General features: G+C 40.7%; 3 protein-coding genes across 3 annotated transcripts; 1 reads left to right on the top strand and 2 right to left on the bottom strand.

Moving 5' to 3' along the window:
• The first annotated feature begins 369 nt into the window (after positions 1 to 369).
• mrps18c (mitochondrial ribosomal protein S18C) lies at positions 370 to 2400 on the top strand. Its single transcript, XM_012837847.3, has 6 exons — positions 370 to 529; positions 892 to 944; positions 1045 to 1134; positions 1245 to 1302; positions 1640 to 1699; positions 1816 to 2400. Exons 1-6 carry the CDS (start codon positions 457 to 459, stop codon positions 1890 to 1892), a joined length of 411 nt encoding a protein of 136 aa, XP_012693301.1. The 5' UTR covers positions 370 to 456; the 3' UTR covers positions 1893 to 2400.
• A 2646-nt stretch (positions 2401 to 5046) lies between these two features.
• Positions 5047 to 6272, bottom strand: LOC105909115 (heat shock protein, alpha-crystallin-related, b11). The gene has a single exon (XM_012837713.3). The coding sequence runs from the start codon at positions 6256 to 6258 to the stop codon at positions 5650 to 5652; it is 609 nt and encodes a 202-aa protein (XP_012693167.1). The 5' UTR covers positions 6259 to 6272; the 3' UTR covers positions 5047 to 5649.
• A 5384-nt stretch (positions 6273 to 11656) lies between these two features.
• Positions 11657 to 20917, bottom strand: pde6b (phosphodiesterase 6B, cGMP-specific, rod, beta). The gene is made up of 22 exons (XM_012837620.2): positions 19691 to 20917; positions 18765 to 18917; positions 18456 to 18545; positions 18234 to 18374; positions 17970 to 18044; positions 17795 to 17859; positions 17538 to 17604; positions 17130 to 17177; positions 16709 to 16858; positions 16412 to 16555; positions 16229 to 16294; positions 15905 to 16051; positions 15700 to 15807; positions 15454 to 15563; positions 14919 to 15006; positions 14697 to 14797; positions 14507 to 14614; positions 14302 to 14365; positions 13767 to 13841; positions 13584 to 13667; positions 12516 to 12642; positions 11657 to 12155 (listed from the first exon to the last, which is right to left on the bottom strand). The coding sequence occupies exons 1-22, from the start codon at positions 20159 to 20161 to the stop codon at positions 12106 to 12108; spliced, it is 2532 nt and encodes an 843-aa protein (XP_012693074.2). The 5' UTR covers positions 20162 to 20917; the 3' UTR covers positions 11657 to 12105.
• Positions 20918 to 22006: the final 1089 nt, after the last annotated feature.

The raw sequence follows: 22006 nt of genomic DNA on the forward strand, positions 1-22006 counted from the left end.
CCTTCAAGAGGAACTATACTGTGACACCTCACCAAAAAGAAAGAAATATTAGTATTAGTCCAAATATTTTACCTTGACGAAGTAACATTGTTCCTCTTATTATTTGAGAATGAACTGCTTTCAGGAAACGCAATAAAGGTGTGTATATATCCACACACCCGAAGCCCTAACAAAGAAGAACCCAGGAATATATATATTATTTTGGGGGGGGATTGGAATCAGCCTCTCCTAACAAGCTTTTTTCAATTTGTATTTTGGTTTTAAGACTGGCTTATTTGTTTTATTATGATTGATTTGCTTCTCTCTTTTTGGTGAAGTAGCAAAGTGGTTGCAGATAAACTTCTGTGGTTACAGATGCATTTTTTACCCGGAAGTACTTAGCTGTGACCCTCAATGTTCACAGTTTGACAATTGCACCAAAGACATTAGAAAGGGGGAGCACGTTTGGATGCAAAAATGCTCGCTCTTCGAAACTGCCGGACAGTTCTACTAAATCTTTCGCAAACGGGAGTTAAACGTCAAATTGCAGGTGATTTACCTTGGATTTACCTTCCTGGGTTCTTCTTTGTTAGGGCTTCGAATGTGTGGAGGACATTAACTTGCTAGCTATCGCTAGGCTAAATGCTGTTTAGTAAGGAAGTCATAGGGAAACTTCATCACAACATTAGCTGTGTACTCTAATTCTACCAGCCACGCATCTGAATTCCTTGAAATTATGATAGGTTTATAGTTAATATAAATGATATAGTGACTTAGTCTCGGATTTTGGATACGACGAATCATTCTCCTACTACAGGAATTGTGATTGTCTTTTAGGCTTTCCGTTTGTCTGAAGGCTTTTATCAACAGGATTGCTATTAATGTTGTCATGTATTCTGTGATTACTAACAGAGCAAGCCTCCCGAAGTGTATCTGTTGCTCCCGATGAAGCCCATACAGACATGGTAATTCACGCATTCTGTCAAACCACAACAGTAAAAAACGCCAAGTCTGTACATATGTTTCATCAGTAATTACATTTCTATCCTGCTATACTTTCACCAGCCCATCAAAATGGAAAACCCATTCAAGGAGCCCCAAAAAGGATGCATTCTGTGCAGCAACAACATAAAAGTAGATTACAAAAACATTCAGGTTTGTCTTGTCCCTTCTTGCTTCTTTGGCATATGGCATATATGGAAATTCTGTCCATATGACTATTCTTAAAACTCAACGATTTACCATACGCAATCTTCTCTTTGCAGTTGCTCTCCCAGTTCGTATCACCACACACAGGGCGAATTTATGGCAGACACATAACAGGTAAGTCCCATGGAAAAGATTTCTTTGAAACCTTGGCTCACATATGTGACAACTCGTATATGGGGAACTAGATGCATCCAAGTTGCCTTTTAATCAAGCCTTTAAGCAGGCAATAATTGGACAGGGGAGTGGTCCAACTCTGCCCTGGTCATGGGGTAAATAACCTATTGCCCTGATCATGGGGTATATAACCTATTCCCCATCATTGCCCCTCTCATAGCACGTTGGAAAACATTCACATTGGACTTTCCATTGAACATATCAACACTATTGCATGAATACTTCATTAACATTTCACAAGGACTTTCTTTTAAAGCCATTGCTCTTTCATTTCCAGCACTGTGTGGGAAGAGACAGAAGGAAATCTCCAAAGCCATAAAGAGAGCACATTCAATGGGTGAGATGGCTTTTTAATCATGTATGATATTCTGATCCTTGTGCAGTAATGCTTTGCTTAATTGTACCTCAGCATCATAGAAGCATAATGACAGAAGACACTCTTTCCTCGTAAAGGTTTCATGTCAGTGACGTTAAAAGACCCCCAATTTATGAAGGACCCCAACATCTGTGACGTCAAACATCTAGAGTAACATCTTCCATTTCTGAAGCTTCTGAATGGACAAACACTGTGTGCGGATTGAATAAACATTGTATTCAAATTATGACCATAATACCCTTCCTGTTTTTGTTTCTGCTCAGCCTGTGAAGGCACTGTTTTGCTTAATTATCTTTTCAAAATTCCCAGTTATTGAAATTTACATTAAATTTCTGTCCTGAATATGTCTATATGCTGTTATTTATTATTCAACAGTTAAACATACAGTTACTTTCAACAAAAGCTGGACATTGGATTGAATTTTATTTCCCAAATTAAAAAGAACTCAAGCAAAATGACAGAGAAGTGGATTTCAGTACTGTAATGGATATTAAACCAAACATTGAAAGATGAATAGGTTTTCTGGGACCTGCGTAATTAATTTTCAGCTCAACGTCCTCAGTAGATACAGTCAGATCTATTGTTTACCCCCCATACTGTCAATATTGATGTAAAGCTTAATTATCACAAATTATTAAAATGTTGTTTGTGTTATATCTGAACACTGACTTTTTTATTTATTTATTTATTTTAATTTTTTTAAAGAAAGCTAAGCAAGAAATATCAATAATGAATTTTAAATTCTGTTGCATCTGGAGTGAGTTAAAGTGTAAGTAAACCATTAAATGTGTAACTAAAGTTGTATAAATATTGGCATTTTATTGGTTGAAAATGGCTCAACACGCCATCTACTGTTTAGAATCATCCAAGGCTAATGCTGATGTAGTTACATTTACATTTACATTTAGTCATTTAGCAGACGCTTTTGTCCAAAGCGACGTACAAGGGAGAGAACAGTCGAGCTAAGAGCAATAAAAAAGCATGGTGTAACAATAAATACTACTTTACATGAGAATTAGAAAAACAACAACCTAGAAAAGAGGAAAAAAAAGAAGTGCAGGAATGTAACTGCTGAAGTGCAAGTTAAGCGCTAGTCAGGTGCCAGTTAGGAGGGGAGGTGCTCTCTGAAGAGTTGGGTCTTCAAAAGCTTCTTGAAGGTAGAGAGGGACGCCCCTGCTCTGGTAGTACTAGGCAGTTCGTTCCACCAACGTGGAACTACAAATGAAAATAGTCTGGATTGCCGTGCTTGCACGGACGGCAGTGCCAAACGACGCTCACTAAACGAGCGCAGCGTCCTGGGTGTAACATTTGCCCTTACAAGAGCATTTAGGTAGGTGGGAGCAGAACCAGTAAGCACTCTGTAGGCAAGCATAAGTGACTTGAACTTAATGCGAGCAGCTACTGGCAGCCAGTGGAGCTCGATGAGTAGCGGGGTGACGTGTGCCCTTTTCGGTTGGTTGAACACCAGACGCGCCGCCGCGTTCTGGATCATCTGTAGTGGTTTCACCACGCAAGCCGGCAGGCCCGTTAGGAGGGCGTTGCAGTAGTCAAGGCGGGAGCTCACCAAGGTTTGCACCAGCAGCTGGGTGGCATACTGGGTTAGGTACGGCCTGATTTTGCGGATGTTGTATAGCGCAAAGCGGCACGACCTGGAGACAGAGGCGATGTGGGCCGTGAAGGTCAGTTGGTCATCAATAATGACCCCGAGGTTTCTGTTTCTGTTTTCTAGTTTCAACCAGTTGGTTCATATCTACGTCATGTAAGAGATAGACTCTCAGTCTAGTAAACTCTCAGCACCTGTCAGCCCCTTGCCCACTCTAGCTTTTTCCAATATTATGCAGTGGGTGAAGGCTCAGAGCTGGGGGAATACTCAGACTTTTTCCAGAAACCAGTAAATCAGGTTCAATTGCTATGTCATCAAAACTGGTCCATCTCTCTTTTCTTTTTTCTTCAACAGTTAACACTACAAAATAGTATTTGGTAAAAAAAAATCCAAGAAATCTAAGTTCAAGTCGGCCTTTGGCAAACTGGATATTCAGACAGAACCCAACAGTGACCCACTATCCTCCTCGGACACCCGTCTTTGACTCTGGTTAAGTTAACTCGGAGTAAGTGGTAAACCTCCTAATAGAAGAGCCCAATGGCTGTGTTTTTCTCTTATATTAGGAGGTTAACCACTTACTCTGAGTTAACTTAATCAGGTTAAACACTAAACCACGTACGTGGAATACCCCCCTGATTGTGATGAGTCTGAGTATTGTTGCTTCCCAAGGCCCCCTAGTTTTTCCCTCCCCTTTATTTCAAGCACGCTCCACTGAAGACCTGTGACGGGTTGTCAAAGGACTGACATGTTCCTGGACTGTCCTGTAGAGGGAGAGGTTAAGTTTGTGGCTAGGGTGAATGTGAATACAATGCACAGTAAATCGTCTTGTTTGGGATGGGATGGGCTGTTTCTCTGCTGCGGTAGGACCATATCAATCAGTGGCAGTCTTCTATTGATGACTGATTTCAGAAGGATCCTTAAATGGTACGACATTTCTACTGTGACAGTGTAGTAACAGGAGGATAATCATTCAAACTAAGGTTTATTTATATAATTTTTACAGCATGTTGAGACACTACTATAAACTAAATAAATCTCCGTGGTGCTCTAGCCTACCAAATACCCTCCTGTAAAAGAGAACTTTATTTGTCAGGTAATCTCATCTAGAGCGTTAATGCGTTCAATAGGCTTACTTGTCCGGTGTTGCACTTAAACTGTTCAATACCTAAAGTGTCTCCATAAACAAACCTACTTTAATTCTAGTTTTACTCAAAAAGGCAAACTGAACAGCAAGGTAACTTTGTGAGTGCAATGAGCAACTATTGTTAACATCAAGTGGATGACATGGACCTGGATGAAGAAAAGTGGTTCCACACTTCAAAACACTGCCATCTACAGGATCCGTAGAATAAGGACAATACTGTAATTTCTGCCAGCACAAGAACCAAATTGTAGGCCGGCTGTCAATAGTCATACATTTATTTTATAAAATAAAGTTAAAAAAATTAAGTGAAAGTGGGATAATTGCAAATTATTTGTGCCTGGATAGTTAAGACTGAGTGACAACCAAAATGTACGAGCTGTCAAAACAAAATTAGGCATATATCTGAAATTGAGAAATCAACTCAGAAATGTTTTTAGGAAAGGAATAAGGGTTTTGTAATGGAAAGGTTTGTGCTTACACTAAGAAAATGAGGAAATACAGGGACAGTGTGGGTAGACTCTGCTGTGAATGTGAATGAAACAAAGTGCTATTACAACAAGGAAAGAAGCATAAGAAAGAAATGAATTTATGGGAGGAAGGCAAGGGGGGCACTTTGAGACAGACATAAAAAGAGTGAGCACATGATGCATAAGAATAGACACATGGAGATTGAATTTCAGCCATGGCCTTAAAATAGACAATTGAAAAAAGGAAAAGAAAGAAAGAGGACAGAGAACTCACTGCTCAATAACAGCACAAGCGCTAGCACAGTAACACCTCAAAGCATGTAAATAACATAATCAAAATGTTTAAATGATTTACAAACATCAATGTATGGGGACTATAAACACATAACTGTGGCCATATTTGCTGTGGTGTTTATACCTTTTACAGGTGAATGACATATGTTCCGGAATGAAACCCACAAAATAACAAAATTAGAAATAATTTATTTTTTTAATTTTAAAACATAGTGCAAAAAGCAGCAGTTGTATTAAGTTTTTCTCCATTTAAAACTGAATTACAAATTCACATATGAAGTTCATTTCCTTTCTGGCAATACTGTGGTTAGCTGCAAAATATTCACAAATAATTAGAATCTAAGCAGCCTATTTCTTGATTGGCATGACACCAGCATGACCACTCTTGTGTGACTGGCATCCATCAGTTCTTAGCATTAGCAGCCTCTGCTTCAGCCACAGCCTCAGTGTCTTTGTTCTTCAAAGCAGGGGTGAGTAGTTCGATGGGCACCACCCTCTCTTTGCTCTCTGGCAGGGCCTTGCTAGGCGCCGTTATCTGTAGTTTGCCCTCGGCAAGAGAGCAGGACACAGCCTCCGGATTCACTCCCTCTGGAAGATCAAACTCTTGTCTGAACTCTTGGCACCTGTAGGAGTAGGAGCCGTTGCCGTCGTCCTGCTTCTTTTCCGTCTTCCCACTGACCCGCAGTTTCCTGCCCACCTGCTTGACGGTGAGATCCTCCGGGCCGTAGTCTTTGGTCTCGAGCGTCACGGCGAACTTGCCCCCCTCCTTCCCCATTTGGAACGTGATGGGCTTGAACGAGGTGGGCGTGAGGCCTTGGTCGATCTCGCTGAAGATCTTCTGATGGAGGCGATCCATAAATTCCATGTTGTTCTTCATCTCCTGCATGTGTCTCATCATCTCCTGCTCGATCTGGAAGAACAGGGGCCTGGTCTCGGGCCACAGGCTGCGGACGGGCCAGTGGAAGTCCATGAAGGGGCTGAGGGCGGGCTGGAATGCGCTGGGGCAAAGCATCTTGAGAGCGTCTGTTCAGTTAAGTGTGCAGTTGTTTAGTCGGGGTTTGGTGTCTTGGTCGCTTCTGTCCCTGCGACTAGCACGCGGCTCTTTTTATACTGCGCCATGGAAAGTTCCAGTAGCATTCCAATGATGTCTCAGCACAGTTCCCCACGCTGTGATGGGCTCTGCTAGTATGTCATGGCTATGCAGGTACAGTCATACTCCAAAACAAGACGGCTGTATTTTTGCCGTGTGGCTGTTAAATGCCTCTGGGGTACATCATTGTTCTATTTACAGTGAGCATGCGTAGCAGTCTGGCAGCCCAGCTAGTAGAGTTTATTTTATTGAGTTCCTGTAGAGGAAAACATCAGACCAAAACCAAACTCCAACCCAACACCTCAACAAACACACACGCAAAACATAGGCTAAACATACTTTATACTTTATTTATATATTGTAGTATTAAAAGCATTTGTTTAAGTAATGTATGTATTGTTATCATTAATTATTAGTTTGGATTATTTTATTAAGTCTAATCTGGACTATAATTACATGTAAAACACTGAAATGTTTCATATTGATATAGTTGCTGAAAAGTGTCATATGGAATTGATTCATTAGTCAGTCAAGACGGTGTGATATTTTCCGGTGATTGTCAGTGATAATTCCTCTCCACTGACAGTGACACTGATGCATGCTACTGAAAGTGTTGCTGTGAAAGTCATGACTTCCTGAAACAACCTTCCAAAATATGAAAGAGCATTGGTCACTCCTTTAAAATGTTTTAAGTTGATCTTTGATTACTTAAGTGTCTGTGACAGATGTAATGATACAAGCTTGGCCATCAAAGTTATATAACTATTATTGTTGTAACTTGATGCAGTAGACTTACCTGCTAAAGAAACACACCACATAGAAAAAAACACTAACGTCTGCGAAATACCTTACCCATAACCATTCCATTAGCATTTTTCTCATACACTGGTAAATGTCTGTACAATGTTATTAGAGCTAAAAACGTCATCATGAATCATAAAAATAATACCTTGATAGATTTCAGTTCCAAATGATAAACATAAAGTTTATGATCAACTGATGATAGCCTTACATCCTAAAAATACAGATAGCCTTTTGCATATATATGATCACTCATGCTTAATATTAACGTATGAATTATCCAGCCATGGGTGACGGACAGGCCCAACCATAGGGTAGAACGGATACGTAGAAAACACAAGACACGTTACGTAAACTTTTTTTTAGGTACGTACTTGACGTGGTCGGCGCTGACGTCACCTAAGCCAAATCAACGCGCGAGTGTCACTGTCGTTGCACGTTCTTGTTTGGTGAGGTGAAAATGGTTCCTCCAGTCCAGGTATCTGCTCTGATCAAGGTAAAGTAAATTCCCTGAACAAACTGTCAGCCTGGCCATGTACTGTGGTAAGCATGCAGGAAAATGGCTGTTGGCCAACCAACTAACTGAGCTCAGTTAATTTAGTGCCTGTGACAATACAAACGTATCCGCTAGCTAGCGTTAGCGTAGTTGTCACAATATCCATACCAAGGTTATCTCGCTGTCAGGCTTTCTTCCTGTAGTTATGACCTGTCAGCTGTTTCAAGAGGGGGTTGTTTGCAATGTTTCATAGCAGTTTATACAGTCTACACAGTTCAGCCTGCCAGTTCTGGTGAAACAAGTCGATTGACCGTCTCTTAGCTAGCGAGCTACGTTAGCTTGATGCAGTGAAGTACCTTTAAAGCTGATGGTTAATGCTAGGTAGCTAGGAAGCTGAAATCGAAGGTCAGATTTAATATCACATTGACAGATTATAACTGGAACCATGGCCTGCTGAAGTGTTGTTATTGATGGAGTCTACATTCCCGCGTTGTTATCTTATAAGAGGCATGATGTGAAATGAATACAATATTATTGGGGCTGTTGGAACTTATGAACTTTGGATAAAAACTTTTAGGGATTTAGGGACTCACGTTAAAGAATGGCTAATTGTCAAAACGACTGGCATATATCCGGGAGGAATATCCTTTATATTTAAATTGTACCAACCTCAAACCCCAACCTCACTGATTCATTTTTCCTTTCAGACTGCAAGGTGGTCTGCCTTGCTAGTTGGCATCGTATACGGAAAACAGCGATATGGTACGCAGACAATGTATTACAATGAATTGACAATGAATATTTACATGCACTACATAATTAACCCCGTATAGTATTTCAACTGAGATCCCTTCTCAGCCTGTCTAAGTAACGTTGTGTGCCTCTGGCCATAGACTACCTCAAACCCATCGCTTCAGAGGAGAGGAGGGTGGAAGAGGAAGAGAAGAAGTACAGAGAGGAGCAGGAGCGCATTTACAAACAGCTTGCTGAAGGTATACAGCCCTTCAGTTCTTAAATCTATATCTTTTTTTTTCTTCTTCTCTGGAGTGTTTGATGGTTATGTTTGAGTATTGTTTTGAGAAACGGATAATGACTATGGTGTTTTTGTGTTCTCCTTCCCAACAGCCAACGAGGACACCATTCTGAAATGAGTCATTGTTGCACTAAACATGTTTTCTAAGTCAATAAACATACCAAGAAACGATGCATCTTGGTGCTGAAAATATATTTTAAACAATGTTTGTTTTGTTGCATTCTAGACTTGTATATAATTGTATATTTTATGTGGTATACAATATTTCCTGGATATAGTTTTATGTTTGAGTAACACATGACATTTTCTCTCTGGTTTGGTGATGCTGCTGCCAAATATTTAAACACAGACAGCTGCTAATGGTGTCTCTTTGTTCAAACTTATTAGTGATATGAACCCCAAAATAGAAATCAGCAAACCCAGGTCAATCTGAAAGGGGAAAAGATGCAAAGGCAGTGAGCAGTGGCTAGTTGGCCTACTTTAAACTTCAAGTAAATAAATACAGAAATGTTTTCATAGGATGTTTAACTTTACAAGAACAAATTATTATTTTAACTAACTAATAAATGGCTGATTTTGCAGTGTGTGGACTGCAAACAAACATGCTCTCAGACCATGACTTTTATTTTTCGGGCATGACTATTTCAAACCTGGTTGCTTTGCCACTGATCAAACTCTTACTGTTGGAATCCTGGAAGTACTTGTGTACCTTTTTCATAATATAGTCATGATGGAACGGAACAGCAGTCAATCTTGTTGTCCTTATGTATTTGTTCCCTTTTTGGAGGCTCATAAATATGTGAACAAATAATAATACAACGCACAAAAGAGATCTGGCACACCTGACAGACATCTGATTTATTGTTGTAAATCAAATGTTTGCATCACTGTCATGGCATATGGTTACATTGAAGAAAATGAGTCTGGTGACCTGGCTATTTACTGAAAGTCAATAAGCACTGTTCAACCAGTAAACCCCTGTAGGAGTAGGTGCGTCTATATGTGAGTATCTGGAGCTACAGATTCTAAGATAAAGACAAAAAAAAGTTTGATCTTTTCCTGAGGAGAATCAGCTTTGTATGGGGTACCTTCATCTTCAGCATTCCCAGTGTTTTTTTGTTTTGTTTTTCCTGTCCTTCAGTGTTACCACAGCACAGGTTTTAGGTAAGGCTAGGCAGGGCTACTGTAGAGTAATCTATCCCCGCTTTAGCACAAATCCCAGGATTCAGGTCACAAGCCAATACAAGAAAGTGCTAAGTAAGCTCAACTACCTCCAAACTTAAACGGGGTCTCCTTCAACCTTGTTTTGATGTAAACCCAACAAATAATGATAGAAGATATGAGTGGCACAAACGCTTTAATCGATTGGGACTTGGGAATAGAAATTATTTTATGACAGAATGGCCCATCTTTCATTTTTAAACATCTAATGATACTCATAAAATGTAATTTGGTTATAAACATTTCAATTCATTTTTGTGCCTTTCATTATAATATAAGTGAAGTAAATTAAATTCTCACAATGACCCTGAGCTATGAATAGATGTATGGAAAGTGCTGAGAGTTGTGCTGGATAAGAGGCTTTATGCATGAATGATTCATGTGCTGTGAAATGCACCCACTACACAAACTAATTGCTAAAGCTAAAAAGCTGCTAGCCACATTCTGTGTGCGTGGCTGTGAAGGCCACACTATTTTTCACTTTCAACAGTATGGTGTTTCCAGCACAACATCCAGTTTGTCTTGCTTGTATAAAATAGTGAACATGTGTAAATTCATAAAAATTCACTTGCTTTATTGGTGCCATTGTTTACAGTAACCTAACAATTACACAGTGGTACCGGTAGTACAAAATATATAGTATGTGTAGTTATGACGATAAACTTAAAAGCAGAGTTTCTTGCAACTTAATATGGTTCATAAAAGTGGAGATCGGTCACTGTGAAAAGTGTTGAGCGAAGTTGTTGCTATTGTAAGGGACCTCCTATTATTAAATTGAATTGCACATTAACTAGCAGCAGCGCTAGAGCATGTAGTCATTTGCCATGTATAGCCATACTAATATTGAAAGATACTTCCGTACTCTTCCATTTACACTTTATCAACACCTTAGTGATCATTACTTGTGATATTCAGTATATTACAGCGTACATTCATGAAAGACAACCATGTGTATTCTATCCTTTTTCAAAGTATTCATAACACCCAATACTGGTAAATATATTTACAGAGATATTGCGACGATTCTAACCTTTGTGTTGTCTTGGGTAAGGAGAGAAATGACTACCATTCCAACTAATACATTTTCCGCATAAAGAGGCATATATTCTGTTGAATGTTTGTCTGGGGTTAGTCATGTCAGACGAAGCTAACAACTAATCAGGACTGTAGTATGAAGGCCACTGGCATGAATATCTTCTTTCACCGTGGAAACCCTCTGGTAACATTTAAGGATGTTTATTACTAGGTATCTAGGGATAATCTGGTCATTTACAGTAAATTGTCAGATGTAATTGCATTGAGCTTCTGTTTTAGCAGGTCTCCTGTGCCCACCATTAGAGTGGAACAGAGACAACATGGGAGCCGGTGTTCATGTTTGCCACTTAGCTATTTACAGTAATGTTTCCAGTGTGTTTGCTTTAAATCCAGAACATTCTCTGAAAACTAGGACTGTCTTACCACAGTTAAACCTATTTCACATTGTTACATACATATTTTACACCACGTCTGACTGGAAAGTTCATCAGCAATTCCCTATCACTATGATAAATGAAAATAAACTTGAAAAAAAAAAATACAAACGCCCTCCTTGTAGTCTTCAGATAAGGTTCTGGTATAGCTGTAGATGTACACAAGAAACCACAGAGGAAACAAGAGCTGGCAATGATCATTTGATTACTGGTGAAAAACAGAGATGCACAAAGAGAACTAGATGGTGTCATTTCACATGATCAAATGTCCATAAACAGTCTTATCATATAATATGACCACAGTCCTCTTTGTAACATCAGATTCCATAGATGATTACACTATCTTAACATAAGGGTCTCTAAATGGCTGTTGGGTTCCTGTGAGGGCTAATAATCAACCAGTGATAGTTCCAGAGCCCTGACTGTAGAGTACAAAGCAAATGAATCAGAACACACAGCGGGGGTCATTTTACAGTCATGAATCTACGGGATCAGCACCATCTTTCTTCAGATGCATGTATTGGTATTGCCCTTGGTTGATCCACATGGGGATGAATATATCTTCTGGCACCAAGGTTTATTGGCTTTCCTGAATTGCATCACCTGCATGCGGTGCTCCACTCTCTCTCTCTCTCTCTCCTGGTTTCTCCTCTTAAAAAGGGCCGAAGGCTGATCTCTCTCACCCTTGACTTGTCAGACTATATGATGGTACTCTTCCTAAATATGCCATACTCCGATGTTCCAAAGCTCTAGCATATTGAGCAGCTCTTGGCTCCGCCTTCACCTGGGTTGTTTCCGCCTGCATGGAGAAAAAAGAAATGTTAGTAAAGCTAATGTACGAGTGAACATGTGTCATGGAGATAGGCCTACTTTCGCTATATTGTTCAAAGTCTAACATATTTTGAGTTTTTAACTTGGCTAGCTCACTATTCTCTTGGACTAGCACTATCGACCATTCGTGTCTTGGGTTTAGAATTCAGAGGGGTATTTCCTTTTCTCTGATATGTGATGTTAAAATAAAAATTGTCTATTGACAAAAATATACCAATGTCTATTTTACCAACACTGTTAATTTAGAGTTTGAGATTTTTTACTGAAGAAGGTGGCAAATGAATATGTGTGTCATGTCAGTTCCGAGACGATCGCACGCCTGGCTTACCCGGCTTAGCCTCCACTATTTCCTTATACTTGGCTTCATACTCTGCCTTCCTCGAATTCCACTCTTTCTTGTTGTTCAGAAGACCATCTAACAATGGCGTGACGGTAGGATGGAATCTGGAAAGCTCCTAAATAAATAAATAAATAAAAAGAAGAGAATACTTGCATGAATTTGCAACGTTGTGAGAAGAATTTAAAAAAGTTTCTGGTGACCTCATCCTAAATGGTCTACTTTTACTTAAGCAATAAGGTACGAGAGGCAGTACTGTATCGTCAATAATGTACTGTTCAAGGGTGTTGTTAGGCCCGACGCGTATTCTTTACAAAGTAGAATTTTGATAAGAAATGTATTTTAAGGTTTAGTATTGAGAGGGAAAAAAGTAATTTGATGTATAGCACTGTCACATGGTTAAGGTACCATCAAAAGTATAAGCCAATTCATGGGTACCATGTGATGTCACCGTGCTTTAGCGCCGCCATGTTTGTGTCCGAAACGGTCGCAGCACCCATAGACGTATATACATATACATATATATATACATACATACATGTTTCTCAGCATTAGGCCATCTACAGAATGGCCAAGTATAATGGATAATAACATGAGTGGGTTATACTACACAATGCAATAAAGAAACAGTTCTTATTTAGGTTAATATACATTATTTTAATGCATACTCCCCTCATCTATTTTATAATGAAAACATAAATGTCAGAAATCATTTGCTAAATAAACTAAGATCGAATGTACAGTTATATAGATTTAATAGTAGCATAAGAGGAACGGTAAAACGGCAGTTCTCAGTGATCTGATCGGGTCAGGTAGTGCAGGTAGGTAGGTTTTTGAACGGTTTTATTTTTTAGCTCCCTTTGACAGGAAAATGCTTACAATACAAAACACTGGTTAACTTCAGCAGTGGCACCCAAATCGGACACAAATATGGCGGCAGGCTTTTCGGAAGTGACGTCTGCGGAACCCATGAATACATTCATTTTATCTTTTTAGACTCTTGTAGTCACCACCAGATTAACATGAAAGGTTCAATCAGTGTCAGTGTAGTGATTTTACCTTAAATACAAAAGTGCAGACAAAGTCGATGAAACCACACTGGATTTTGGGTAAGTCACGTATCTTGTTTCTGTTCATCATTGGCTGTGAGCAGAGAGAGAAGTTACAAACAGGCCTTGTCCATGCCAAAATGAACAGGTGATATACCTGAACTAACTCAACTGTGTATATGCCAATACTCACAATGGGTATCTGTTCTAGAACAGACCTCTCCAAGTCACCTTGCTCCCAGAACTCTTCTGCTACGTTGAGAGCCACCTGGTAACAGCCACACAGTGTCGTTTATTTGGACAGAAAGATGGTTGTGTGCCCTGCATTATGTGACAGGTCCGTCCCACACTGGACTCGCAACCACAGACATGAGAGGCAGGCGAGCTAGCAAGGAGGCTAAAACCCATGGGTGCTAGCATCTGTCGCTAGTACTCACTACACAGCTCTGTACCTGCTGGCTACCGTTACGGTTGGTTATGCCTGACTATGTGCTACTTTTGGGAACCATGTTGTAAAGCTGCATCAAAGTCCCAAGATTATTTACTGTACAATTATTCAATGACTGGACCTTTTCCTGTACGGATCTGATGACTCTTCCACAGAGTGACTCTTCCAAAGTCACTCATTATTTTTTAATTGATCATTCTTATATCGGTATTTTACTTCCTAGGCTCACATGTCTCTGCTAATAAAGGAGATTTAAATAGTGTATGGGCAGTTAGTTCACCTTGTTTGCAACGTCCCATGGTTTGGCCATGGCTGCCAGGTCACAAGCTGTCATCATCATGGCCCTGTAAGTGCAATAAGGGTGAAACGGATACAAAAAGGGTGTTTGTCTTCAGTTAACGGTAATGAACTCAGAAGTCTGTGGTTATCTACTCAGTGTTCAATAGAATGGCATCTGTGTCTATTGACATTTTGGTTGTACTCACATCAAAATCTCCTTTCTCGTCGTTTCAATGGACATGAACTCTATCCATTTTTTCTCATCTTGGTACGTTAATGATAGGTCAACAATCTTCTGCAGCATTGTCCTCTTTCTAATGTGCAGACAAAAATAACGGTGACATACTAATCAGATGTTTTATGCCAAGGGACAAGATGCACTGGGAGACAACTTACTTGAAATATAAAGCCAGGTCAGTTGCAATAATGGCAATATCGATGAGATGGATAACATGCTCTGATTGTCTTCTGTTGAGGTTTTGGAAAATGTTCAAAGTCTTAAAAGAGGGAGAGAGAGAGAGAGCCATTACCACTTTAGCACTCAGTTGTTGAAAGAAGAACTTGAAACAGCTGTGAGTATTATGTCTGTAAGTCACGTAAGCAACAGATGTGTTTTACCTCATCTGCAAGCAGGAATTTGCTGATCTCTAAGTGATGCCTCTCCAGAACTGACGTTCCATGAAGCTTAGCGAGTGGGCTGCCAGATCTGTGAAGGATGGGAAGAAGCTGAAAAGCAGCTGAATCTTATGTGACACTTTTCAGATATCTTCAAAAGCCTATTTAAGTCTTTGCATATATAATATATACACAATATACACATTTTATATATAATATTTAATATTTATATATAAAATTTACAAATTATATCATAGTATTTCTTATGTGACACTTTTCAGATATCTTTTAAAGCATATCAAGTCTTTTTACACAAATTATATCACACATAAACATTGCTTCTCTTTAGTTTTAGTTGTTTGAGTGGGACTGTACTTCTTGTAAGTGAGTATGGAGTTGGAATATGGAGTTGGTTGTGCTTTAAATGTGTGACCTCATGCTCATTAAGCGCTAGGTTTGCTTGTTCTGGTGAAGTGGATGTGTGTTGTCATGACGACACGGGTAAATGTAAAGTGAAGCGGATCTCAGGTGTACTTACTTCACCTGGTAGAGGTTGTTGGTGCCCCTGTGATCTATGTCGTGCAGGAAGCCCGCTGTGATCATCGCCATCACCTCCAGGTCGGAGTAGTAGCGCTTCAACTGTCCTGTCTGTCCCAATCCCAAGCCACAGTCAGCATCACTTAATGACACGTCTCAGTCCCATCCCATTGGGATGCATACATTATGGCAATTACTTCAATTTTGTAAATATTGAATGTCTTGCATGGATGTAATGTTTTTTTACTGTTAAAAGAGTGAACATCGTCTGCCCCACGTTGAATCCATGGCGCCAGTTGTGATAGGCCATCTTTCTGTAGCCTTTGCTGACTGAGTAAATGAACCTTACCAAAACCTGTCAGATCAATTTTTAAATTATTTTTTTAGATGATGTAATCAACATTACTGCATAACATGCCCCTTTAATCAACATTACAGCGTAAAACACTCGCCTCCTGTGGAACCTGGAACTTTTTGACAACTCCAACTTCATAGTACATTTGGATTGCGCACAACACAAGCTCCCTCTCCGTGCAGTCGAAGTCTGAGAAGTGGTACTCGTAGATCTCAAACTTCTTTGGGCCGGGGAGCTCTTTTTTCTAGAAAGAACCATTTCTGTTAGCAGTGGGCATACTAAGTTGATCGATGACTCTATTTGATTTACACAAGGTTGAAAAGTAGCTATTAGGGTGATGATAATCATTGCCCGTTCATTTAAAGAACGATTATTTCTAGATTGATATTAAGCAGAGAAATACATTTCAGTAGGTGAGTACCAGGATCTGACGAAGCTCATCCTCATCACAGTCTGCCGGTTCTCTATTAAAATATTCTTTTGTTTTCTAGGAAAATTGGAAGCAACATTAGATAGACATAGACTCAGCACTTCCCCAAAGCATTCAGGATTTAGTGTAACTTTTATCTGTGAATAAATGTAAGGATGTCTTCTTTCAGCTCACCAGAATAGTCTGGATTTCATCATTGCGACACTTGACATGATACATCACCATGTCCTCTGCAATCTCCTTCCGGTTGTCCATCCTATTCATCTTGTCATAGGTGTCTGGGTTTAGTACTGACCAGCCCAGGAACTGCGTCAGAGCCTGTGACAGAGCAAATGTTGAGATTAGGTGGTTTGTGAGCTCTGATTGTTGCAGAGCTCTTGGCAGTTGACAGGACGCCTCCTAAGGTCTCGGGGTCCCCCTCAGCCTCCTAAGGTCTCGGGGTCGCCCCCATCAGGCGTGGGCGGGGTTTACCTCCATGAGTGACTCATCCTGCTCATCAAAGGGCTTCCCATCCTTCCGATTGTAGAAAGTGGCCACGCCCACAATGTCTTCATTCATGTTGACGATTGGCAGTGAGAGCACGTTCCTTATTGTCCAGCCACTTGCGTCCAGCGGCTCTTTCTGTGTAAGAAGGAACAACTGTCACAACAGCAAGGGGGGTGTGGGGGGGAGTCCCCTCATCGGGCCAGCGCACACATTTAAGCCACTTTCACTCCTACCGAGTTCGTCCTGTTTCTATACAACCTGTCCTACTGCATCTTTATCAAAAACAACGTTTGCTTGTAGTCTCACTTGAAACACACAGGTAACCTTTTTACATAACCATATGTTCACATCTGTAAAATTGTGTCTGCAGGATTCATGGCACTCGCTAAAAGAGAAAGATCTCTACCTGGAACTGGAACTGCTCCTCTGCTGGGGCATTCATGAGGTTGCAAATCTGAAAATGTGACCATACATCATAAACATGCTGGTAAACAAACATCATAAACATGCTGGTAGACAAACATCATAAACATGCTGGTGAACAAACATCATAAACATGCTGGTAAACAAACATCATAAACATGCTGGTAAACAAACATCATAAACATGCTGGTAAACAAACATCATAAACATGCTGGTAAACAAACATCATAAACACGTTGGTAAATAAACATCATAAACATGCTGGTAAACAAACATCATAAACATGCTGGTAAACAAACATCATAAACATGCTGGTAAACAAACATCATAAACATGCTGGTAAACAAACGTCGGCATTTAGTAATGAACATGTTTGGGGGGGGTCACATACAAGTCCATTTTCTGCAACGAACGTGGGCATTCCACTCGCTAGAGCCCAGTGGTCAGCAGGAGGAGTTCTGTGGAAGGCAAATGAATGAAATGAAAGCTACCCACAAACTGTACAATAAGATAACTTCAATGACTGTCTTATAGTATTAATAAAACTGATTAGTGAGCTGTTTACCTTGGCTGTTAAAGGTTTAATTAAAAAAAGCTCTGGTCATCGCATGACAGAATGTTAAAAATGCAGAAAGGAGCCACACTTACGGAATGACTTTGATGTCTTCTTTTCCGTGCAAAATATAATCAATGACTTTGTAGAAGATCACTTCCTAAAACACAAACAAAGAATGTTTTTTACATTTTTTTTTTTAAATGTGTCTAACTGAATGGTATAAAAACAAATGTTTAGCGATTGTGACGTGTTTTGTATGTCTCTCACCCTCCCGTCTGGGGTCACCGGTCCAGCGTAAGGTGGCTGCTCTCCCATCAACACCGGCCAGATGTCAAAGAACTCCTTTGGAGGAAGCACAGGCACAAGTGAGTGGTCGTCCAGTGGCACTCTGTTCGGCTGCTCAACTGCTCTCCTGTGCACTCACATTCAGCATTTCCTGATTGTCTGTCAGTTAAGCTCTGCAACATTAAAAACTGACTGATTAACTAACTTCTGTTTTAGAGGAATTTTTTTCCGGGGGGGGGGGCGTACCTTTTCTTTGGTCATGTCCAGCAGGCCGACTGAGTATCTGTCACAGTTCAGGTATGCACGCACTGTGTACAAAGCCTTGTGAAACTGTCGCTCAATGTCTGTGAGCTCCTCAAACACCTTGTTGGCTGACCACAGTAGGAGCTGAAGCAGAGGGAAGCACTGTAAGAACCCCTGGTGCAGAACCACTGCTGCCCAAGCCATTCGAGTCTGTCTCGCACTCACCTGGCCTTTCCTCGACTCAAAGTTGTGGAGGTAGTTCAGGTGGTAAATCTTCATGTTTAAAGCAGCAACTTTCATGTACTTTAAAAAAAGCTGTGGCATAAAATCAAGAGAGGGTTTAATGGCTCAACTGGACAAATTAAACTGGCTCATTGTCACATAACACAAAAAAACAGCTTTGTACCACTGTATTCACACCGGAGTAAACCTATGGTGATGATTATGCACATAACGTATGATTGTCCACACAAGAGCATGTGAGGGGAAAGGCTATTCTCAGGGTGGAGGTGGAAGAGTGGGGGTCAGACTCACATCCTCATCCTCTGCCGTGAAGTGAGGCCCAGTGGTCTTGTTAACGGCCATTATGACAGCCACCACATCTTCGCCATTCAAGATGGGCGTGGCCAAGAGGTTGCGGGTCGTGTATCCAGTCAGCTCATCCGCAAATGCGCTGAAGTTACTGTTCTGGATAGTGCAGAGATATGATTTATTAGGACACACACAGCTATGGCATGGACAGCTTTTACATTTGCATTTTATAAACATGACCTCCATGCTTGGAACTGTAGAGTAAACTGTGACTCTTAACGATCAGACAATGTCTCTGTTTGACCAGAAGAAGACATTAAAGGCTAGAGACAATTGATTCCATACAATATGCCACTTTATACAAGGTGTTTAGTCAGAATAAATGTTCTGAAAATGTAATATCTCCTGATCACAATTTGTCAGAGTTTCATACTGTTTAGTTTAGGCACTTTTTCATTATTCACATATGAAACTGATCCTTGCAATCGTCTTGCTGACTCGCTGATAAAGGCACTGCAGGTAAATTAATCCTGGATCCCAAAATGGTAATGGGATATTTCAATAAATGGGATTATGTCAAGAGGATTTATCACGCTACGCTACGTAGCACTAAGTTATATTGTATCATGATAGTGATAGTGTGGTGATCATATTCAAATATTGTGCTTGTTTCATCTGTCAGTTATCAGTTAATTAACCAGAAGCAATGACGCCTATAATGTCTTACAAAATACCAAAAGAATAATATAGATCTATATGACAAGACAGACAAGACGTGTGAGGATTAGTTATGACAATAGCTCAGCCCTGGTTGGTTTTTGGAATATTTTCTGTCTGTGATCTGAGGTTTCCATTCTAATGTCTCAAAACCTTTTGAAGCACCTGGTTTGTTAATTGAACCACCATTGGAGACAACCTAAATTGCTTACCTGTGTCACATCTTTGACATTGACATGCTTCTTGGTCTGGGCAACATTGCCCACGATTCCAATATCGAGGGGGAAGACCATCTCGGAGTCTGGTTGGACGACGCAGTCATCCAGCTCCGAGGTGATGCCAACGTTGAAGAGTCGGGTGGCGAGCTCGGGGATGCCGTTCCGCTGCCGGTACATGAAGAGACTGCAGGCGTCAGCGTGGGTGAGGAGACAGATCCTCTGCAGGATCCTGAAGATCACTTTCTCCATGTTCACGTTCTCCTGCATGTCTTTGATGACCTCGAACAGGATCTCCCCTTCCTCCACCTGGCCCACCTCCTTGAACATGGAGAAATCCACCTTGGACTCCGGCACACCCATGGCCGAGGCAAGGGCCTCTGCGCTGACCTTCTTGTTGAAGTAGGTTGAGGCAAAGCCTGCGTTTCCATCCAGGAACTTGGCGACGTCCTCTTTGGTGACACTCATCTTGGTTTTGGGATCTTTTGCCCCAATCCCAGAAATGTGACTACGATGATTCTCTTGAATTCAATTCTCTTGACAGACAAGGAGATTATGGCCAATTTGGCCAAGAAAAAAAAAAATTAAAAGTTTAAAAAGTTCCCACCTGTAGGTCCTCGGGGCTCCTCAGAAGAGGGGGAAAGGTTAAAAAAAAACCTGTGGATGGAAGACACACCTGCAGCCGCAGGGAAGACCTGAGTCCAATCCACCAGTCATCAGCAAGGTTTTCCCCTAATAGCGTTGAAGGTGAACCAGGATCTGCTCATGCAAAAGACCTGGTCAGCTGACCTCCTCCCAGGCTGATGCCGATGCCCTGAGACGAACGGACCGACTGCCTCCCCCCTCTAGCTCCCTCTTGCTTCCTCCTCGAGAAACACAACTCTCAATCGATGACAGTTCGGGCGGAGCGGAAGACACAAAACAATGCTTTTAAAAGATAACAAGCGCCCTAATTTGCGAGGCTGGAGCGTGTTAAGGAAATCAGACCCAAGCGCTCCCTCCTAGTCTTCTCCTGTGGCTTTTACACACAAGCTCTTTATGTCCTTATTAAAAACACACTCCTCGTTTCCTAAGCCCTATTTAAGCATGACACTAGCTGATTATCTCAGCACCCCAGTTCTCGTCTAAGGCACGCTTGTCGCCTCACAGGGCCTATGAGAGATCTGGTCTAAGGCACGCTTCTCTCCTCCCAGGACCTTTCAGAGATCCACATCCATCTGCATTTGAAGATACTGTGTAGCGTTTCACTGATGTACGTACTTGTAGGAATCTACCAAACATTTGAATTAGGAAGGCAGGCATTTCAGTTGAGAAAACTATCCATGCATTTTGGTATCCATAACTGCAGGACATGAACTTAAGATTATGATTTTAAGCACAAAGCACAGAAGTAAAAAACTAATTGAAACTTCACAATACACTTAAAAGGAATGCTGGAACGGTGTAAAATGTTTGTCCCTTGAAAGATGGTCCATCCATGTTTTTGTGCCATATGCTCGGCATATGCCCTTTTCTTTTCAGGGTAGATAAACAAATGCATTGCTGTTTGAGCACTGTAATGGGAATCTGCCATGAAAAGAACTGATAATGCACCTGATAATGCAAGTTACTGCTCATATGCAGTTTCTGACTGTGATAATTCGAGGACAACCGCAAGACTTCCCCCTTGTACATTCTCGGTTGTAATTTTCTATATCATGACTCAATCTATGGATAGCAAATGAAACAGTGGCATCCCCAGGAAATACCCGTCTTATTAGAACACGCATTAATCCTCCACTGCGCGCTGAAGTGCAGGTCTATATAAAGTACTCTATCCATCTTAAGGAAAAGGTCAGATAGATAATCTGCACATTAATGGCGCGATGAAGCACTCGGATACAGAGAGCGGCAGATTTGGTTATGAGATGGGACATGAGGAAGGGAGTGCACTGTACTGGCAGGGCTCAGTGTGAGCTGTGCCTGCGTTAGTGACCCATTTACACCTGTTCCTATCCAAAGGAACCAGTTTTTGTTGAACTCTTATTATATACTGTATATATACTATATATATAAAGATTTAAAAAATGTTGTACTGTCTTTAGCTAGTTGTACTATTGTTGTGTTATATGTTGTCCCTCGTTGCACCAACACCAAATTCCGTTGTATGCGAATACAATGACAAAAAAGGCTTTTCTATTTCTATTCTATTTCTATTTCTATAAACACCACCCCTCTTTTAGACGAGACGTCTGAAAAAATAAGTTAGAAATGCAAAAACATTGCTGAGAATCTGAACTACGTTGGAATTGATTGGCTGCTTCTCTGAGATTG

The sequence above is a fragment of the Clupea harengus genome, chromosome 12 (genome assembly GCF_900700415.2).
Source record: "Clupea harengus chromosome 12, Ch_v2.0.2, whole genome shotgun sequence".
Lineage (NCBI taxonomy): Eukaryota > Metazoa > Chordata > Actinopteri > Clupeiformes > Clupeidae > Clupea > Clupea harengus.

Bases quoted from the DNA above. Each gene is read 5' to 3' on its own strand.
- mrps18c (XM_012837847.3), top strand. From the start codon at position 457: ATGCTCGCTCTTCGAAACTGCCGGACAGTTCTACTAAATCTTTCGCAA. The intron at 530-891 runs GTGATTTACCTT...GATTACTAACAG, and splicing joins AGTTAAACGTCAAATTGCAG to AGCAAGCCTCCCGAAGTGTA. The intron at 1,700-1,815 runs GTGAGATGGCTT...TTCCTCGTAAAG, and splicing joins AAAGAGAGCACATTCAATGG to GTTTCATGTCAGTGACGTTA.
- LOC105909115 (XM_012837713.3), bottom strand. From the start codon at position 6,258: ATGCTTTGCCCCAGCGCATTCCAGCCCGCCCTCAGCCCCTTCATGGAC.
- pde6b (XM_012837620.2), bottom strand. From the start codon at position 20,161: ATGAGTGTCACCAAAGAGGACGTCGCCAAGTTCCTGGATGGAAACGCA. The intron at 16,859-17,129 runs GTAGAGATCTTT...CTTCTTACACAG, and splicing joins AGGAGCAGTTCCAGTTCCAG to AAAGAGCCGCTGGACGCAAG. The intron at 16,556-16,708 runs GTAAACCCCGCC...GCTCTGTCACAG, and splicing joins AGGATGAGTCACTCATGGAG to GCTCTGACGCAGTTCCTGGG.